General features: G+C 58.0%; 1 protein-coding gene across 1 annotated transcript; it reads left to right on the top strand.

Annotated features, from left to right (window-relative positions):
• Window positions 1-912: 912 nt before the first annotated feature.
• On the top strand, window positions 913-12,447 carry NANOS3 (nanos C2HC-type zinc finger 3). The gene is made up of 5 exons (XM_072788209.1): window positions 913-975; window positions 1,064-1,504; window positions 5,276-5,433; window positions 9,633-9,781; window positions 12,097-12,447. The coding sequence occupies exons 1-5, from the start codon at window positions 913-915 to the stop codon at window positions 12,162-12,164; spliced, it is 879 nt and encodes a 292-aa protein (XP_072644310.1). The 3' UTR covers window positions 12,165-12,447.
• Window positions 12,448-14,082: the final 1,635 nt, after the last annotated feature.

The following is a 14,082-nucleotide window of genomic DNA, read 5'->3' as shown; positions in this document are numbered from 1 at the left end:
AATCTGTCAGCTCAGCCCTGGCCAATGGGAGGCCACCTGGCTCCACAGTCTGCCCTGAGGTGACCTCCTTCCACCAGCCACCAGCCACCTCGGCCACAGCAGACAGGGACAGGGACTATGTACGTGTTGGGGAATTGGTGGGGTCCCCAGAGAGATCCCTGGGGGATCTTGCAAATGTCCGTTTCCTGCTGGGCATGCCTGTGGTGTGTGTGTGTGTGTGTGTGTGTGTGTAAGGGAATGGGGGGGGGGGGCTCCGTGTAAGCATATCCAGGAGATCAGGGGAGCCCGACCTGTGTACAACTTCTCAGTCTACCTCCTGTATGTGGCCTGTGTGTCTGGCTTGTGTGTGTGCCTATGACAGATGGTCACAGGTACACGTGTCCCCAAGTGTCCCTGTATTTCCTGTGTCCTTATAGAACCCTGTGGCCCTGCCTGGCGCCCTGGGTGGGGGGGGATCTGTGGGTTTGAGTGTCTGTTCTATGAATTCTAGCGTGCCTCTGCCCTTTGTACAGGAATAATTGTACACATATTTGTGTGTCTGTGAACTTTGTGTGTCTGTGTGGCCCTGAGAGTGTGTGCCCGGCGTTTTTCTATTCTATGTATAGCTCCATGTGTCCGGGTGTTCCCTTGACCGTGCACCCGGTGGGTGGGGAGGTTTGTCGGTTCTCTGTGTATTTCCGTCCATCTGCGTATCTTGTGTGTGTTCTTGTGTGGGGGTGTGTTCTGTGGCCGTGCCTGCGAGGTGAAGTCTGTGTACGTGCCTGTCAGTATCTTGTGTGTGTGCCCCGGACTCCCCTCTAGGCATATTTCAGTTCTGAGGACGATCCCGATCCTCCTGTCCTGTGGAAGTGATGTGTCTGTATTCTGCATGCGTCTGTGTGCTCCCTGGGTGTATGTGTGTAGCTCGGTTTTATGGACACCCTCGCGTGGCCGGTACCCCAGTGTCCCAACGTGTCCCGACATCCCCTCCCGTGGGTATGTGCCTGGAAACCCTTTGCACACCCTTCCCTGTGTTTGTGGTCCGCGTGCCTTTGTGCGCCTGTGCTCCCCGTGCGCCTTTGAGGTCTACGTGCGTCTGGGTCCCTGCGTGTGCCCGCTCGCGCCCCCGTGTCCCCCGCGCGGGCCCCGGGAGCTGCGTCCTCACGCCCCGTGGGCATCCCCGCGTGCGTCCCGGGGCGCCTGGCGGGAGGCCCCGGGGCACACGCGGGCGCCGCCGGACCCACCGCCCGGCACGGCGCGGGGAGGAGGGAGGGGGCGGCGGCGGCGGGGAGCGCGGGCACGTCACCGAGACAGACAGGCGGGCGGGCGGGCGGGAGGCGGCGGCCGCGGGTTCGAGCCGGCGCCGGAGCCCCGCGGCCCCCTCCCCCGGCCCGCGGCCTGGGGGGCCCCCGCCCAGCCCCGAAGCCGCCGAAATGCAATTTCCCGTGCAGGCGCCTCGACTCAGGGGGCTTTTCCGGGCTGGTTTGGAAAGAAGAGGGGCAACGCGGCGGCGGCCCGAAACGAGGTGAGCGCGGGCGCCGGGCAGGCGGGGGCGCCGCCCGCGGGGAGGGGGCGCGGCGGGGCGGGGCGGCGGCGGGACCCGGCTGCGGCCCCCTCGCGCACCTGCTCGCGGCCGGGGGTCGGCGCCCCGGCCTCTGCGGCCCGGCCCTCCATTGTTGCGGAGGCTGGAGAAGGGGGGCGGGGAGGGCCCAGCGGCATCTCTGCGTCTCGTCCTCCCGGAGAAGGGGCGCCGGGAAGGCCAGACCCCCCCAGACAGGACAGGCCCTCAAGTCCCCGAGCCTGCGCCTCGGGGGGGTGGGGGTGGGGGACGGCGGGCCGCGGTGCCCCCGCGGGGCGGGGACGCACGATGGGGGGCGCAGGGGCAGCGGAGCACAGGCCGCCCGACACCTGACCACCGGGAGGCCCCAAGGCCCGGCGGCGGCGAGCTTTGTTCTTGGGGGCCCGAGCGGGTGGGGGCTCGGGCATCCAGGGCTGGGAGAGGCTCCGGCCCGGCGCGCGCGTTCGGGAAGGCGCCCCCGGCCAAGTTCACGGGCGCGCGGGCCTGCGCGAGCCCTGCGGAGGTCGATCCCGGCGGGGCCCGGCTCGGGCCTGGCTGTGGCCGTGGCCCCGGGGCCGCGGCGGCGCCGCCTGCAGGAGCCCCGGCGCGCTCCGCGGGCTCCCCGCCGGCCTGTCATTACCGGCGGCGGCTGCAGGGTATTTACGGGGGGCCAAGGTTTGCTAACAGGAACACGCCCTCCAAAACTGGCCATAGAAGGGAAAAATGGCCCAGAATCCCCATTGCTGGGGAGCCCTTTTAAAGCGACAGGACCCCTTTCACAGGGACTTACCCTGGAGGGCATGCTGAGGGGGGGGGGGATGAAGATCTTTCATTGGCTGATAGGAGCTGGGAAATGCCCCCTCCGCCGCACCCCCGTGCATTTCAGTTCCCCCCATCTCCTTTCCCACCCGTTTCCCACTGCCCTGGACTACTCACAGAGACATTTGCAGAGCCATAGTTAGATATTTCCAAATCCCGGACAGTCTCCCAGTCCACACTTTATACGTGGACAGATATCATCCCCATGATTACATCACCTGCAGGAATGCTCATACACTCACACAGTCACTCACAATAATACTGCCACGTGGGCACACGCATCACCCATAATGATGAGGACATCCAGGGCTGACAGCTGGAAAACATTGCTACACTGAAAAAGCCAGCCACCACTGATGGTGGCCACAGCGTGGACACAGCTTTGCATGTAACACTGACACACACATAGCTCTCTACTGCACAAACAGAACACTCACTGTTGCACAGGCACCCAAAGTAACCACAACTACCACAAATATATTAAAGGCCCAGCCATGGGTACAAATAGATACCATTATCCACAAGAACTGGCATCCACGCGCCTGCCCAAGCAAGGCCCTACAGTCACCACAGCCACCCAGGCAACTGGACACACGTACACAGAGATGGTAGGTACAAGACCTATATAGATACTGACCTCAGGTCATCGTAATCGTGGCATACAGACCGCCCATAACACAGCTGCAATTGCTGACACATTTTTGGTCCGTGGTAAAACTGACCTCTTAGACACCCATTATGACACAGTCACCCACAAACAGATATGAACACTCCAACAGTACGTATACCTGTTGTCACCCTGACACTTGATTATACACTTGGACACCTCCAATCCTACCTACACACAGACAGGTGGAATAACATATGCACAATAGCACACAGACCCACAAGAAAATGACACAGGGGCAGAAATCCATAGTCACCTGGATGGCTATGAATCTACCACTTGTTTATTGAGCATCTGTTATGTGCTGGGGCACTGTTCTTAGCACTGGGGATGCAAGAGATCAAAATCCCTGCTCTCCTGGAGCTGACATTTTAGTGAGAGGAATGGGGGGCACCGTAATCAGATAACACAGACTACACTCACCCACAGTGACACTGACAGACGCCAGACACCCACACACCTTGGCTCACACGTCGACCTGCAATTACCCACAATTAGCCTGACACACACCCACAGTCACACTGACATCCACACACAAACAGAAGCCCACGGGAGTGCCGACACATGTGCCAACACCAAGACACCACTGGCATAGAGACAGGCACCCGCTATAGCACACACCCACAGAACCCCCCAAAATAGCCCACCAGAGTAGCTTGGAACCCACATCCACTGCAGCCCCTCTGGTAATAGGTCCATCGGTAGCTGCTGGCAGATGGAGGCCACCCTGACCTAGACCCAGGGTCACCTTGCACCATGAACCTCAGCAGAAATGTCTGAATTTCCCATCAACCTGCCCTAGGCCTCTCCACAAGCCCCAACCCAAGCCCTAGAGAAGCCAGAGACTTCTTGCCTCCCCCACCCCTGGCCCCATGGCTGGCGGCCCTGGGACAGAAGCTCAGGCTCCCACCCACCGGGGGCCCCCAGGTCTTGGTGGGACAGATGAATCCTTTGGCTGAAGACCCCACCTGAAAGGCCAGGCAGCTGGAGAGGAAGCCAGGAAGATCACAAGGGGAGGGCAGGTAGGAACCTGAGAGGCCATGGAAGTATCAGGGGAATGAGGAATCCCCTCTCCTACACAGCCTGGACCATCAATGGGACCCCACTTGGGGACCCCACTTGGGGACCCCCAAGTGTACTTCTGCTGCTCACTCCATAATGGTCTCTTTATCTGCCAGGCCCTGACCAGCTCCTCCTGCATGCCCCCCCACTGTCTGTCCACACACACAAGGGCACACACAAGGGGACACACACATACGGAGACACATATACAGGGGCATGCCAGCAGGAACACATGCATGGACATATATACAGGGACACCAAGGCTGCCAGACACCCTCTGGAAGCTCTGTGTCTCTCACCTCATGCCCCTGCCCCCTGTTCTTCAACTTGACAGCAGAGCTGCCTCCATCCATCGTCTCCCCATCTGGCTCCACTGGGACCTCTCGCCTCCAGCTCTGACCCCCAGACCCATGCCAGCTGCCTTGCCTTCCTGGAGCTCAGGATGAGGGTGGGGGTGGGGGTGGGGTGGGTCAGTGTGGCTTCTGGATGGCTCCCCTTACCCCATCACTCCCAACCCCCTGCCTAGACAAATCCTCCCAGCTGGGATGTGACAGAGTGTGTATGTGGGGGGCGGGGGGAAGGGGGGCTGTGCCAGGACTAAGGACCAGGAAGAGGCAGACTAGGCCTAAAAGGCTCTGAAGAGTGCCCCTTCCTTGCACCAAGGCCTGGGGTTGGGGGTAGGAGGAGACGGCTCATCTCCACTGTGCTGGGCTTCAAAGTCAGATGGAAGCCCAGTTGGCGCTCCAGAAGGCGAGTAGGATGCTTGATGGGAAGAACGGTCAGCATCCCCCTCCCACCTCCCCAAGGGCCCCAAGTCCGGACAGTGAGATGCAGACAGAGCAGAGGCCACCCCTCGCCAAGGGCCAGCCCTAGACATGGAGGGGACAGGCTACAGACACATATCAGGTGTAAAGAGGCAGACACACGAAGGCAGACCCAGACAGCCAGAAACAGGAGCACACTCAGAGCCGGAGACCCAGACAAATACTGCCATGAGGGACAGTCAGACCCAGACAGACACCAAGGGCAAGGGCAGGAGCCTGCACCGACCACCACAGACAACGGGAGACCGGCAGACCCTACACCATAGGTTTCTCCCACCCCGTCCTTCAGCTGGAAAACTCCCCTTCCTGTCCCAGCCCTGACCCTCCAGACCAGGCACCTTCTGATGGTCCTTCCCTTGTCTTGAGGTCAAGGTCAGAGCCCTCAAGGAAGCAAGACAGAGAGGAGGCGCAGGAGGAAAAGTGTATCTGGAGGAGTCCCCCACCAATGTGGCCAGTACCTCATGCCTGATGACCCCTCATTCTAGCGCCACAGTCATCACAAGCAAAGCTTTTGAGGAACCTGGGTGAGTTCTGTTCCAAACTCTCAGAGCCTCACTATCCTCGATTACATGGGTGTCCTGATAATAGAGGGATGTATGTAAAGCATTATTATTATAACCCTGCCCTCCCAAATCTCCCTTCTCCCCAAGAGTTCTAGGCATTCTGCTCTTTAGGACTTTGATCTTCAAGGCAGGAGACCCCACATGCTCCCTTAGAAGGACCTACATCTCCTAAGCCTGGCAAAGGGGAACCCTCACCCCATCCCTGAATGGGGCCCTTTGGCAGGGTTGATGGTCGATGGGGGAGCGCTGCCAACCCTGAACTCTGGGGAAGTGTGGGAACCTGGCTGGACCCCTACCCAGGGGAAGAGAATGGGCTCTAGGGAAGGGGCTTGAGCTAGGGGAATTCCACGGGGGGCAAGTGTTTTCGGGGGTCTGGCTCCAGGGGTTCCGACTTGGGGACAGGTCCTGTCGTAGCAGACCTTAGGGGGCTTGGGCTTCATGGGAGTGGCCCTGGGGCCTCTGTAGGGACGTGGGTCTGGTGGGGGGTCTGGGCAGGCCAGCTTTAGAGCTGGGTCCTGAGGGGCGGGGCCTAGTGTCCTCCGGGACTCCTAAGGCTAGGAGGCCTGGGGGCAGGCTTTAGGGGAGCTGGGCTTTTGGAAGATGGGCTCAGAGGGCGGTTTTATAAGGTTGAGTTTCGGGGCGGGCTTCAGAGGAGGGTCCTCAGAACGGGCCACCTGTGGGTGCGGGTTCAGGGGCAGGTTTTAAGGAGGGGCCTGGGTCAGTGGCTCTCCAAGGGCGGGTCTCGTGGTCCAGGCCTGGAGAGTTGGGCTGGTTTAGTCCGCCGCCGCCAGGCGGCGTTCTGGGGTTCACTTAAGCTCAGCACGCTTGGGATGCCTGATCCGCTTCAGGGTTACTCCAGGGGGTTCTTCTAGGGCTCGATATTCCTCAGTGAAGTGGAAAGGAACTGGCAATGCGAAAGCCCCTCCCCAGGCAGTCCCCGGAGGTCCCCAGGCCCAAGTTGGGGGCGGCCTTATCCTGAGACTGCGTCGGGGCGGGGGAGTGGAGTCCAGGGGGATGGGCGTCCAAATCGGCGGGCCCTTGGAGGACGGACTGGCCCCCCTCCCCCGTTTTACAGGTAAGGGAATGGGGAGGGGCAGCACCTTGGCATAGTCGGAGTTGGAGCAGGGTTTTGACCGCTGCCTGTTTTGAAGCCCCAAGGTGAGCGACCCTGCACCCCCACATCAAGGGGGCAGCCCCGCGTGTGCGGGGGCACTCACCTCAGAAGGGCCAGAATTCAGAAGTCGAGGCGCTCCTGGCGGCCAGGGCGTGCCCCCTCTAGTCCTTTGGACTCATCCCCTCCATGGGCGAGTGGACCTGGGGTGGGCCTGGCCATGGCCCCACAGCTGGCCCCGCATTTGCAAAGGAGAACAACCCCCGGGGTTGTTGTGATTCATAAACAATCCTGCCGGAACACGGTGAAGCTCACGGAAGGTATTACATTGTATTAAAATGACTTGTTTATCTCTTTGTTGCATCAGTGTCCCTGGGGGCAATAACCGCCTGGCAGCCAGACGTCTTGGGGCCACGAGGAATCCCTCCTCTGCCTCTCTCTAGCGTGCCCTTTGGCCTGGACTCCCAAACTGACAAATAGGAGTAATCTGCACCTTCTAGGGCCCTTTTGTTTTTTTTTTTTTTTTTTTTTTTTTTTGTTTTTTTTTTTTTTTTTAAAGATTTTATTTATTTACTCATGATAGTCACAGAGAGAGAGAGAGAGGCAGAGACACAGGCAGAGGGAGAAGCAGGCTCCATGCAGGGAGCCCGACGTGGGATTCGATCCCGAGTCTCCAGGATCGCGCCCTGGGCCAAAGCCAGGCGCCAAACCGCTGCGCCACCCAGGGATCCCCTAGGGCCCTTTTGAAGAGGACTTGAGCAAATGTGTCAAGAAGCAAGCCCAGCGCCCAGTACTGGTCTACATCTGTGTAGCAAAAGCTACATAAATATCTGCAGTTATTATTATTATTTATATTTATCTTGTGCTTTTTCCAGGTCCTGGAGCAGACAGGTCCTGTTTGCTGACTTACTGAGTCAATAGGGCCCTCCCTCCCTCCCTTCTCTCTCTCCTCCCCCAGGATATCCGTGTTTTCTGCCCCCTATCCCCACCCCACCCCCAGTCCTGGCCCCTGGAGAAGTTGCCAAGGGTTTGGGGGAACATTCAACCTGTCGGTGAGTTTGGGCAGCTCAGGCAAACCATCGACCGTTGAGTGGACCCCGAGGCCTGGAACTGCCATCCACCCATCAGGACCCCTACGTTCCAGATCTGGGAGGCCAGGGTATCTCCCAGATCCGACCTGAGCTTCCTCTCCATTAGGCCACAGCGAAGGTCACAATCAACATTCATTGTTGTCGGTGGGTTGTGAGGACGGAGGCCAGACCCACCGAGGGATGAATGTCACTGTGGCTGGGCCAGACATAGCCTGAGGGGAATCGGCTAGGGGACAAGACCCACTCACACAATGCCTGACTTCAGCCTCTCACCCCTTGGGGAGAGCTGGCATCTGGGATCCTGATGCACATGCGCCTTATTTGGGGAATAAATCCTTGGGTGGCAGGGATGACTTGGGGGTACAGATCACTGGCTCAGGGCTGGGCACCTGAAAAACCTTTCCGAGGAAATGGTGATCCCTGTTCCCAGAGGGCTTAGTAAAGGTTTCTTGAATGAATGAATGAATGAATGAATGAATGAATGAATGGGGTGGGCAGTCAGCATAGCTCCTCTTCTCCATGTCCAAGTCCTGGGCCCAGCTTTTCTCCCTCTCCTTGCCCAGCACCCGCAGACCCCTGCTTTACCCTCGACTGCCCACTCAGCGCCTTGGTGCGGGCTGATCCTCCATCTGCCAGTCTCTGCCCCACCTGGGTAACTCCTGGAGGTTTCATTTGAGGGGATGGGATTGAGGCACTGCTGAGTGCTGGGGGTCCCCCCCCATTAGCCTAACCTGCAGACCTCTGCTACCCCCATAATGCTTTGTCTCACCTCCTGTCGTTCCCCCCCTACACACAGTCAGGTCAGCACCTAGCCTTGGGAGCTACAGTAACTGGGTGGGGGAGACAGGCTTTTGTGTTTGTGGGTAAGTATGGGTAGGAGGCCTTCTACCTCAGTGAGTTCATCCATTAAATGGGGGTTCCACTGAGATAATGGGTGTGAAAGCTACCTGAGGGAGACCTGAGCTAGGAGCCTTAATCCATGTCCCTTCCCCCCCATGAGCCAGGCACCATCCCCCTTTCCAGAGACAACTGGAGCATCAGCAGCTCACCCATTCCCCAAAGAGCCCAGGGGCACCTGACTCCTCCCCCAGGCCAAGGGAAGGAAGAAAGAAGTTACTAAGTTACTGAGTACATCAATACTAGTGTTTGGGGTGGGGCTTCCACACCCCCACCCATCACCCTGTGGGGCAGGAGTGGCAAGCCTCCCAGAACTCTTCCAAGGAGGGGTAGGCAGGGGTAGCCCTCCCAATGCCCTCTGGGGGGATGCCTCCCAGTTGTGGGTGCCCCCTGCAGCCTGTGCCCTTTCACCCCCCCCATTGGCCCTAGCCCACCCACAGACCATGCAAACCCCCCCCCCCCCCCCGCAGGTGCATTTATGGAGGAGAGGCAGCAAGCCCCCCTGTGACAATAAGAAACCTCCCCCAGCCTGCTCCTCCCCCTTCACACCCCCTTGGAGGTATAAGGAGAGAACTGACAGCCTAGACTCCTAGGCTCCAGAGAGGGGAAGGGAGGGAGGGGCAGAGGAAGGGGTAGAAAGACGAGCTTTGGGCAGGCAGGGTTATTCTCTCTGCCTCTCTGCCTGGCATACACTGCCCAGCTATGGGAACCTTCGACCTGTGGACAGATTACCTGGGTTTGGCACGCCTGGTGGGGGCACTGCGTGGGGAAGAGGAGTCCAAAACCAGGCTGGACCCCCAGCCACAGCCAGCTCCAGGACCAGGGGGTCAGAGGCCCAGCCCGGAATCTTCACCAGCTCCTGAACGCCTGTGCTCTTTCTGCAAACACAACGGCGAGTCTCGGGCCATCTACCAGTCCCACGTGCTCAAGGATGAGGCGGGCCGGGTGCTGTGTCCCATCCTTCGTGACTACGTGTGCCCCCAGTGCGGTGCCACGCGCGAGCGTGCCCACACTCGCCGTTTCTGCCCACTCACTGGCCAGGGCTACACCTCTGTCTACAGCTACACCACCCGCAACTCCGCTGGCAAGAGGGTGTCCCGGCCTGACAAGGCAAGGATGCAGGACTCAGGGCATCGCCGTGGAGGAGCAGGAGCAGGAACAGGAGCAGCGGGACCAGCAGCAGCAGCAGGAGGAGCAGCAGCCTGCGCAGGTGGCTGGGGGGACCTGGTGTGGAGGGGGGCTACCCTAGGCTTGTGGCTCAGCCCTCAGGGCCCTTGTGAAGTGGGATTAACCCCAGTGCCCACTTTAGAGGGTTGGGGGGGAGATAGGGTGGAAAATTTAGAAGGATATTCTACAAGGGTTGCCCAGGGTGAGTAAGGTGGGGCTGGGATTAATTTGTGGCCTTGGGCAGGGGACCTCTCTGGGCCCACAGAAAAAGCGCGGGGACTCGTGACGGGATCTGCGGTTAGGTACGGCAGGGGCTCCAGTCCTGTTTGGCACTTAGGAGCTGTGTAGCCTGAGAAAAGTTCTCAGTATCTCTGAACCCCAGGTTCCTCACGCTCCTCATTTGTTCCCTCATATGCCAAGTAGCATGTGTGACTGTTTTGTGCCAAGCACTGGGCTGTACCAGCAATGGAAAAAGGTAGAAGGGAGAACGCAATTAAAACAGTGTGATGAGTGCTGAATGAGGGAGTCTGTGGCAAGCACCTGATCCAGATGAAGGGGTCCAGGAGGGCTTCCTGGAGGAAGGACTTCTGGGAATCTAATTCAGTTTGATGGAGTGCTAGAAGTATGGCCCAGGCACTGGGGCTCATTCAGGAACATAGTGAAGTGCAGTGTATCTGGGATAATATGTGTGTGTATATATGTGGTAGAGAGGGAGGTGTCAGATATTTGTGGGACAGTGGAAGGGCCTATAGGTCTTGGACTTGGGTATACTAGAGAGCCACAGAAGAGGCAAGACCAAGTCTGTGTGTTAAAGCATGTTAGATCAAGGCTGACTGACTGTGGGGACAGATAGGAGTGTTGGAAGGCAGTGCACTAGTCCTCCAGCCAGAAGTGGCCTTGGCAGCAAGGAGGGAGAGAGTCCTGGCACTCAGGATGGAGAGGAACAGGATGGAGGAGGAACATGGGGAGTTTGCTGTGTGTGGATCAGCTCAGGAGGGCAGCTGGGGCGAAAACTTAGGAGATCTTTAGCCGAAGCCTCCCTGAGGTCTAAAATGGCTCTCCCTGGGCAGCCTAGGTGGCTCAGAGGTTTGGCCCCTGCCTTCAACCCAGAGCCTGATCCTGGAGACCCGGAATCGAGTCCCACGTCGGGCTCCCTGCATGGAGCCTGCTTCTCCCTCTGCCTGTGTCTGTCTCTCTCTCTGTGTCTCTCATGAATACATAAATCTTAAATAAAACAAAACAAAATGGCTCTCCCAACACTGCTTGGCCCACCACATGGGGTCACTCCTGTCTCATCAAATGTGGATTCTAATTCTGCCTGCATTTCTAACTAGCTCCCAGCCCTGTGAGAAGGCTAAGGACCAGGCAGGCTGCATACAGGCTTTGAGTAGCTCGAGCTCACATGGCAGCAGTTGTTACTATAGATGTGAAAGGCCTCAGCTCCTGTGGAGTTTTATTTATTTTTTAAAGCTTTAATTTATTTATGAGAGACACAGAGGCAGAGACACGGGCAGAGGGAGAAGCAGACCCCATGCAGGGAGCCCGACGTGGGACTCCATCTCGGGACTCGATCCTGAGACTCTAGGATCACACCCTGGGCTGAAGGCAGGTGCTAAACCGCTGAGCCACCAAGAGATACCCCCTGTGGGTTTTTTTTTTTTTCTCCCTGTGGGGTTTTAAATCATTTTAGCAACTTTGTCTTTGCAGAAGTCAGCCCAGAGGAAGTGGGTCTGACCAGGCCATATTGCTGCCCATTTGGGTGCCTTTTGTGGATACAGCCTCCTCCATCAGAGTGTAAACTCCTTGTGGGAGGTGACTGGGCAGGACGACCCCATCCTCACCCCTGGCAGCTGTGCAGTGAATATTTGTTAGAAGAATTGTGTCCCTCCACGAGTAGATCCGATTCCCCCAAAAGATTCTACCTGGCAGATGGGGGAAGCTGAGGGGACATAGAGATGATGGTCTCAGAATCTTCTTTTTTTCTAAGTTGGAGGGAACAGGAGCGCTCCCTTCCCTAGGCGTGGAGGATGGGGTGGAGCAGCCTTCACCACAGTCCTGGCAGAAAGGCCAGCCTCCTGTAACATTTTGGGTATAACAGATCTGGGGTCCCCGGTGCCCTGTGGCCGCAAGGGGGCAGCACAGCCAGCCAGAGTTAGAGATTGCGCTTTGTGTCCGGGTCAGGGTCCCACCCTGGGCTGGGCTGGGCTGGGCTGGCCTGGAGTATCACAAGGGTGCTATTCCAGGAGCAGCCCCCAGGTGGCGCCAGAGCCCCAACAGTCCTGAAGTTTGAAACTACTTTGGGAGCACTGAATCATACCCTATTATTTTCCTCCTTTCCCCCTTGCTTTAAAAATCCAGGTTCCAAAGGTGCTGGGAAGTCTTCTGGACCTTCACCCTCTTCCTTCTGTCCTTCCACTTCGGCCTAAGAGAGGAGACTGGTGCAGGAAGGATGGAGATGCTGCCTTCCCCTGGGTGTGGGGACCCAAGCTCTATGGAGGATATATTTTGGGGGAAGATCCACCTTGCCAAGGACCTGCCTCTGGACCCTTGCCCCAGCCTGGAGGCCTGGTAAGAGAGCAGGGCCTGAGAGTACAGCTGAAAGAGACCCCATGAGGATGGAGGTGGCCCTCAGGCACCCTGGCCCTCCCTATCCAGCACTGGGCACCCAGTCAGCACTCAATAAATGCTTACAAATGGATCAGCGTGAAAGGCCGGGTCTTGGGATGATGTAGTGGGAACAGCTCCAGAGGAGCTGGGGAACCTCTTTTTTCTTTTTCTTTTTTTTGGGGGGGGAAACCTCTTTTCTATCCTGGCTGCGTCCATCAGCCTCCACATATTACTCTGACCCGCACCCTCCCCACCTGTTACTTGGATTTTGGTTTATACTGGAGCACTAGTTGAGCTGCTTTATGCCAAGAAATAGAGGTGGGTACCACAGGGTGAACTATAGGGTTTTGAGGGGTTACCCCAGCCCTAGCACTTCTGGGCAGGGCACCCACTGCCAGGTTAGCACCATGAAGCCATTTCTGTGATGTTGGTATTTTCAGACTCCCTTCCACCATCTCTCACACAGTATATACCAAATGGGTAGAAGCCTCCACACTGGAGGTGGGGGCCTGATGGGAGAGGGGAACTGAGAGACAATTAGACTAAGCCCTCCCTCCCCCTCCCTCAAATCATCCTGACCAAGCAGGCCCTCAGTGAATTAAAGTCCTCACAAATGCCCAAACAACCAGGGCCATGGAGTCACATGTCCAACCATTCAGAGCAAGGGAAGGCCTAGGGGGTTGGGCATAGGAGGGGAGCAGGGCTAGGCAAAGTGGGAATATGTCCTGGGGGGTTGGGCCAGCCAAGACCTTGGCTCTGCTTGGGCAGAAATGGGAGGGAGATGGAGCTCCATCACCACCCAGGTAGTGTGATCCAGTTCTCCTGGGCCAGGGCTGTGGTTGTGGGAATCCCTGTTCCCAGAGGGCAGCAGGTGGCAAGTGTCTGTCCAAATTCTCTCTGCCAAGCAAAGGTCTGGCCTGGGGACCCTGAGTTCCATCCCTAGTAGCCCACACTGTCTTCCAAAGTTGGGTGGAAGCAGGATTTGGACTTTGCAGGTCCCCTCTGCCCTTGGCGCTTCGGACTTGAACTGGGACCTGAGGCCACCCAAGGAGGTGGGCTGGGGTGAGCTGGAGATGGGAGATGACCCTTAAAGACAGCCTGCTATCCAGGCTTGGAGGGGGGAAGGGAGGAGTAGAAAGACAACATAGAGGAGGGCTCCTTAGCAGCCCCAAAGAGTCCCGGATGGAGTTAAGGGATACAATATCCAGCCATCCTCCAGCTGATTATATAGGCCAGAGCCACTGGGGCTTGAGATCCAGGGAACCAGGAGAATGGGCATGTCCTGGCAGGTTCAAGGAAGGAGCTACACATGCAGCCAGAAGTGGTGGGGAACCTTGATCCTGCCTTGCCCCCTCCAACATGGGATTTCCCGGGGTTTAAGAAGACAGTGGGAGGGGGCCTCTGCCTTGATCCTAGGAATTGGGGTGTAGGAGTCATAGGCCAAAGGACCAAGAAAGTCTCAGGTCTGGCCAACCTTTTGGTGACCAATGTAATTGAAGCATGATGTTCTGTAAAATGGGTTTGACAGCAGCACCTGCTTATGACAACATCATCAGGGTTGTGTAAGCCTGGCCCTCAGCACCCTGCAGGCACAGCTGTTTATCAGTAACAATCCGCCCCCCCCCCCCCCCCCCCCCCCCCCCCCCCCCCCCGCACCACCAGTGCCTTTTTCCGGTCTAAGGCCTAGAAGCAGCTTGTGCCTTGGAGGATGGGTAAGGTCACCTGAGCCCATCTGAG

Source organism: Canis lupus, chromosome 19 (genome assembly GCF_048164855.1).
Source record: "Canis lupus baileyi chromosome 19, mCanLup2.hap1, whole genome shotgun sequence".
Taxonomy (NCBI): Eukaryota; Metazoa; Chordata; class Mammalia; order Carnivora; family Canidae; genus Canis; species Canis lupus.
The sequence above is the reverse complement of the archived record's forward strand: the minus strand, read 5'-3'. Positions and strand labels throughout refer to the sequence as shown.

Excerpts from the sequence above, each read along its gene's own strand:
- NANOS3 (XM_072788209.1), top strand. The coding sequence starts at position 913 with ATGGACACCCTCGCGTGGCCGGTACCCCAGTGTCCCAACGTGTCCCGA. Across the intron at positions 976-1,063 it reads CCCGACATCCCCTCCCGTGG|GTCTACGTGCGTCTGGGTCC; the intron begins GTATGTGCCTGG and ends TGCGCCTTTGAG. Across the intron at positions 1,505-5,275 it reads CGGCGGCGGCCCGAAACGAG|GTCAAGGTCAGAGCCCTCAA; the intron begins GTGAGCGCGGGC and ends CCTTGTCTTGAG.